Here is a 7,104-nt window from a genome sequence, read left to right as displayed (position 1 = left end):
ATGGGATGATGTACACTGTGTTACCCTTCTGCTTTCCAACTGTTTTCTCCAATGAACCCCATTTTATATTTGAGTGTATTAGTGGAATGTGTGAGTGTGCCCCCTTTATACAACAGTGTGTGTGTGCAAGAGGGAAAGAGATTTTGATTAATAGAATCATGAGATGAAGTTAGAGATATTAAAGGGGTCCAATCAAAGACCACAGTTTAGAGTTTAGAGTTTATTGTAAAGTGCCTTGAGAAGCTAATTGAAATCTGTGTGCAAGGAAAGAGACAGATCTCATTTCCTTTTCTAAAGAGGCACTCTGATTGTGGCAAGTAAAACAAGTCATAGAGGAGCAAGAGTGGGAACAGGAGGCTGGTTAGGACAATGTCACAAGGTCCACGGGAGAAAAGATGGTGGCTTGAACTAGGATGTTGGCAGTGGAAATGAGGAGAAGTAGGCCGATATGAGAATTATTTTGGAGACAAAACTAACAGAAATTGTTGATGAATTAGATGTGAAGGTAGAGGAAAAAGAGGAGATACTACACTGAAATAAGTTCCACCAAAAAAAAAAAAAAAGAGTTGATTAAGCATTTAATCCAAGGGGTCAAATTATCTGATTGTTAAGCAGATGCTTACTCCTAAAAAGAAATTTTTGGAACACCAGCAAAATAAAACCCTATGCAAAAATACCTAAGCATTACAAGTAACAGTTGGTTTTAATTGAACATAGCAAAGATATTCCTCTGAATTAGCACATGTAATATAGATTTAATCTTTTTAAAAATACATCCAGGACCCTCACCCATCATAGCAGTTTTCATCTTTTGTGTTTATATTCATCAATAAGTCAGTAGATTTATTCACTGGACTCATGTGATGCCAACATTTAACACACCCTACAAAGCCTAAGGTATGGTGCAGAAATGACTAATTGCTTAATGTCCTTGGTCATTAGTAAAGCTGGAACACAGTAACTTAAAAAAGAAAAAAGTTAGACTCTTCTGCTGCTGGCTTTCAACTCCCCTTTATGAAAGATAAACATCTCAGAAATTTATTGGGCTTCTAGACTAATAACTTTAAAAGCAAAGAAGAAAAGAAAAAGACATAGAACATGGAAGTTTATGGTACAGGTACCAGAATTATCCCACCCTGCTCAGACCAAGAGCCAAGTCTATTAAAACCATATTTCAGTTATATACATTAAAATAGAGTATCCAGAACCTATGGAAATTAAATTTACCCCAAGAATCTTTCATGCCATGAAAATCAGGCAACCCTGAGCTTAAAACAGAAAGTGTTCTTTAAAATTACATATTGTGTTATAATTTCTCCTTCTGTCCATCCCAAACTAAACAATTGCATTCCTCTTCCAACATGAAACTCCAACCACTCACATCCATGCTTGAGAAGGATGACACTTTGTTGCGGCCTCCTTTTCCTCTTGGTTCTGTAGGTTTTACAAAACATATATATTCCTACTAAGAAATTGCACTCTATAAGGGAGAAAAAAATCTTTTTATCTCAACCCATCTAGGTTATTCCACTGGGGGCCTATAAATTACACTGACAAAATACAGAATAGCAAGAGAAAAATGGAAGTTTATTAGCATGTGCATCACACATACACATGGAAGCACTCAGAGATAAGTAATTCAAAGGGCTGGTTAGAAGTTGGGCTTACATAGTATCCTAAGTAAAGAATAATAAATTTTTAGAGAAGTGATAAGGCAAAGAAAAACGACTTCGTGTAGGGCAAATTATAAGAGGGTAATAATTACGGGAGAACTAACGGAAGATAAGGATTAGTTAGTAAGATTGTTCAGTAGAGTCCTCCAGTGACATCTCCGGGCTGATAAGGGTTTAGAGTTGTCTCTGGTAATTAACCTCTGTCCTTCCTGGTAGAGGGGGCAGGAAGGCTTTACAAATTTATGTCCTGCTTTTAAGCAAATATTAGAGGGAGAAAAGAGAGACTTTCTTGTATCTTATTTTATCCGATTGCCTTCAGCTCAAAATAATCTTATGCCTAAGTGATATACTTTGAGTTAGCAGATTCTCCCACCCTTCAACTCCCTGGGTCCTCGACATAGAAATCTCTGCGAGAATCGTCTCAGGCTGTGAGCAAAAATAAGGGTTTTAAAAAGCAAAATAAGGATTTTACAGAGAAGGGGGGCACAGACTTACTTTAGGCTGCTGATTTATGCACTTATTTAGAAAGGGCTCTAACCCAATCCAAGGCCTGGGTACCTGATTGTTTAACAAAAGTATTCTAATGCATTTAGAACATAAGAAAGGCATTATGCAGATACTCAGCCTTAAAAAGCCACCCTAATTGCTTCTTGCCTTTGGCTAAGATCAACTGTAGTAAAAGCCACTCTGTCTTGACATGTTCCCAAGCAGTTAGTTACTAGGAAATGGACCAAAGTTTTAGCTTAATACCTCATACAAAACCACTGCTATTTAGAATTTCATTTTATCAGTAATATCCATAGTTTGTATTATTGGATAGAATTATATCTATAACTGTCGTCTAAGAAGATTCATATCTCTTCTCCAGGAAAGCACAGACATGTTTCAGCATGGCCAGTTAATAATTCCTTCAGCCTGGTCCGCCGGATTGGCTAGTACTGCTGTTCTGACACAAGAGAAACTAATCACAGCTAAATTCTTCCATTTGATTTGACTGTTTTATTCATGAAATCGATGCATAATATTCTAAAATTAGTGAGTTACCTTTGCAATTTAGAATGAGGCCAGGGTCAAAAATTACATAAAAAAAGTAATTCAAAAAGTTTTATGGGTTCACATTACATGATCACACAGTCTGACTCAGTCTCTGACACAAACAGCTGCAATGGCGTTACCTGTTCTGATAATGTAAGTAATCCACTTTTGTAAAGATACATATATCCTAGTGTGTGTATATACATATATACACACCTATGTATAGGCTCTTGAAGGAGAGTGCTGTAAACATGCTTGAAGATTATGATAGACTTCACACTTAATAGAATATGTATAAGAGCTTATCGATTTTAACCAAAAGTTTTCTTGAGCCCCTGTTGAAAAAGTGAATGAGAGCAGAGAATCAACCCAGGTCATCATTTCAGTTTCAAAGAAAAAAAGTAGCTATTGATATATATGTGCATTTTCTTTCCCAAGATGACTTTAAATGTAACTCTGAGTCCGCACTATCTTTGCACCGTCACACAGTAATTGCTGGTGCTTTTACAGCTCACAGACACATGAAGACCTTCAACACTCCTAGCAATTCCAGCACCATCTCTGGCTTCCTCCTCCTGGGCTTCCCTTGTCCCAGGGAGGGGCAGATCCTCCTCTTTGTGCTCTTCTCTGCTGTCTACCTCCTGACCCTCATGGGCAATGGTTCCATCATCTGTGCTGTGCGCTGGGATCAGAGACTCCACACCCCCATGTACATCCTGCTCGCCAACTTCTCCTTCCTGGAGATCTGGTACGTCACCTCCACGGTCCCCAACATGCTGGCAAACTTCCTCTCTGACAACAAGGTCATCTCCTTCGCAGGGTGCTTTCTCCAGTTCTACTTCTTCTTCTCCTTGGGTTCTACGGAATGTTTTCTCCTGGGGGTTATGGCGTTTGATCGATACCTCGCCATCTGCCGACCTCTACACTATCCCACCATTATGACCAGACGTCTCTGCACTGATCTTCTGATTAATTGCTGGGTACTTGGTTTCCTCTGGTTCTTAATCCCCATCATCATCTTCTCCCAAATGACCTTCTGTGCATCCAGGATTATTGACCACTTCCTGTGTGACCCAGGTCCTCTTCTAGCACTCACTTGCACAAAATCACCTGTGATAGAGCTTGTCTTCTCCACCTTAAGTCCTCTGCCTGTAATGATTTTCTTTCTCTTTATCATGGCATCCTATGCTCTTGTCCTGAGAGCTGTGTTGAGAGTCCCTTCAGCTGCTGGGAGAAGAAAGGCTTTCTCCACCTGTGGGTCTCACCTGGCTGTGGTGTCTCTCTTCTATGGTTCAATATTTGTCATGTATGCGAGCCCAGCATCTGAGCATAAAACTGGAATGCAGAAGATTGTGACTCTGTTTTATTCTGTTGTGACCCCACTCCTAAACCCTGTGATATATAGTCTTAGGAACAAAGATATGAAAAAAGCCATGCAGAAATTTCTGGGAATGTAAACTATTAACAGAAAAGACTGTTGGTCAATTAAACTTGTATTTAATATCTTTTCAGGTTGAAAACACCTGGTTTTATTAAGATAATTGTTCACTTTAGTATTGACCAAAACCTGAAACACCTATAAATATGTTTCTATTATTTCTTCTTTTGGATCTTGATCATGTCCTGCTGCTTTGCATGACTTAATTATTTTTAATTGACTGCTAAGAATTGTATTTGAAAAATTGTAAAGACAATGGATATAGTAACTCAAAAACGGTTAAGTTTTCTTTTAGCAAGTATACAGAACAGAGGCAGATCCCTTTCATTTCATTTAAGGATTATTTTTAGGTGTTTTTAAAATGGTCTATGACAGTTTGGGTCTTATCCTAGGGTGTGGCTCTTACTCCACGAACATGGCCTTTCTGAGATCTCAGTTGCACACCTGGATTGTTTAGAAGGCCCCATCACTTTAATCAGTCCTGACCTCCTATTTATGTACTACTAGAACCCATTAGAGACAGTATAGGGACAGAACTCGGACCTCACTTCTGACCAAGGGAAACAACATGGGGCAGAATGACCGAGCCAATTAACCACAGTAGAGAAAACAACAAATGACCTCCTAGCCACTGGAATTCAGCTCATACCTATATAAGGAGAGAGCCCAATTGTCTGTCTCTTGAGTAGTGTCTTCCAGGACCACTGAAGCAAGATGCTGACACTAGCTAAGGAACCTGGCTGCAAAGAAACCAGAATTATTTGCATCTAACCACCCCAAGCCAAAAAAGACCCCCTACTGAACTTACTCTGACTTTTCTCTCATTATAATCTCATTTTAATGCTAAAAAGAACATCCTGGGATGGAGATTTAAAATGCTAATGATACATGTGATGCATGAAGAGCATGACCATCAAGTACACAGCTGCCAGCATAACACTGCCTCTACATGTGATGACTTCAAAGCTGACACCTACCTCCCTCTTTACCACCTTGTAAAAGTTCCCCGGCTGTTCGTATGGATAACCAGTCTGGTTGTCCCCTCAACCAGCCCTGCCTCCATTTGTGTTTGGACAAAAAGCCCCAGTACAACCCTTGCCTGCCTAAATCTTCCTGGTCTCATGCCAATTTCTATTCAATTGAGCTCCAAGAACCTCAAGTCCAGTGTCCCTTTTACTTCTGAAACTTCAGCTTAGCTCTTTAGACTCCGAGCTTCTGCTAGTTAATTTGAAGTCTCGTCTTGCACATGAACAGTTTAGAAATTCAAAATGCCCTGAAGGGAGATTGAATCATAGTTTGAACCTCACTTCTGTGATCTTGCTCTATTTGTTTCTCAAACACCAGCTGCTTTGGCAACTACAATCTGCAAATTCTTTATGTCCTTGGTTCAGAGCTTTCTGCTGTAAGGGAGAAGGTAAAACTTCCTCTTTGCCCCTGGAAGTTTCACTGAAATATCGACTCACAATAAGGCAGATTAATAAGAAATAGGGATTGCAAATTTATTTACTGTTGACACGGGGAGAATCACAGAGTGATTACCCAATATCCAACTGGGGTCCAGAAGTTTATACACTCTCATTTGAGAGGGAGGGGGGAGAAGATGAGGAATATAGGTAATTCTGTTGAGGGGTAATAAATGATTACTGGGGACAATGAATAGAAAGAATGGATGGGGGAAACATACTGACTTGTAAATTATTCTGTTTTGAAACTAAATTAACCTAACAGACAGATGTTATTTTTTAGATGGATTGGACCAGGTCTGGTTGTATTCTTGGTCTTCCTTTCTGCAAAAGATAAAGGAAGGGGAGATAATTGTTTTCCTAGGTAGATCTGGATCTCAGGCAGATAAAGAAACTTCAAAGATTTGGGGAGATCAGGTGATGGGGGTAGAAAGGTCAGATAGACCAAATACACTATTATAAAACTGTAACTATTTTGGTTTTCTTTTTGTAGATAATATAGTCTGGGCAGTTCTCACCCTTGTTCAGGCTGATTTCGAATTCCTGAGCTCAAGTAATGCACCTGCCTTGGCCTCCCAGAGTGCTAGGATTACAGGCATGTGCCACCACACCAAGCCAAAAAGAAATTTTATGAAGGCTCTGAGTTTATAACATTAATTCTGAGAGATATCATCTGATTTTTATTAATTCAAGGAATCTGTTTTTTGTTCAATAACAGAAGTTGTGTATTTTTGGCCTGGATTATTTTCCAGTTTTCCTCAAATCTCAATATAAAGGCAATCATCTATTTGACCATTTTATTACTAGTAGCATGGACAGTTGATTAAATATTTGAGGGCTTTCTTTTTTTCCTTCTGTTTCAATGTCACATCCCTCATTTTCTCTTTTTTTTTGTTGTTTTTTTGTTTTGTTTTGTTTTGTTTCTTGTGGAGACAAGAGTCTCACTCTGTTGCCCAGGCTAGAGTGCCGTGGCATCAGCTTAGCTCACAGCAACCTCAAACTCCTGGGCTCAAGCAATCCTCCTGCCTTAGCCTCCTGAGTAGCTGGAACTACAGGCATGCACCACCCATGCCCAGCTAATTTTTTTCTATATATATTTTTAGTTGTCCAGTTAATTTCTTTCTATTTTTAGTAGAGACAGGGTCTTGCTCTTGCTCAGGATAGTCTCGAACTCCTGAGTTCAAACGATCCGCCCGTGTTGGCCTCCCAGAGTGCTAGGATTACAGTTGTGAGCCACCACCATTGGCCCCATCCTTTTCTCTTATCCTTCATACAAAAGTCAGCTGCAACTTCTATTGGCTCTATTTCCAGTATATGCTTTGATGCATCTGCTTCTCACTCTCTCTCCTGCCATCCTTAGGGTTCAAGCTACCATTATTATTTCTCTGGATTGCTACAAAGGCTTCCTGAGTTATCTCTCTGCTTCTTGCCTTTATATCTCCACAATCCATTCTCTATACAGCAGGCATGCCAATCTTGTAATGATGTAAATCAG

The 7,104-nt window shown here is 39.4% G+C and overlaps 1 protein-coding gene across 1 annotated transcript; it reads left to right on the top strand.

The window, feature by feature from the left end:
• The first annotated feature begins 3,133 nt into the window (after positions 1-3,133).
• LOC105864599 (olfactory receptor 11G2-like) lies at positions 3,134-4,165 on the top strand. The gene has a single exon (XM_012752574.3). It carries the CDS (start codon positions 3,230-3,232, stop codon positions 4,163-4,165), a length of 936 nt encoding a protein of 311 aa, XP_012608028.2. The 5' UTR covers positions 3,134-3,229.
• Positions 4,166-7,104: the final 2,939 nt, after the last annotated feature.

Source organism: Microcebus murinus, chromosome 6, assembly GCF_040939455.1.
Source record: "Microcebus murinus isolate Inina chromosome 6, M.murinus_Inina_mat1.0, whole genome shotgun sequence".
NCBI classification, from domain to species: Eukaryota; Metazoa; Chordata; class Mammalia; order Primates; family Cheirogaleidae; genus Microcebus; species Microcebus murinus.
The sequence above is the reverse complement of the archived record's forward strand: the minus strand, read 5'-3'. Positions and strand labels throughout refer to the sequence as shown.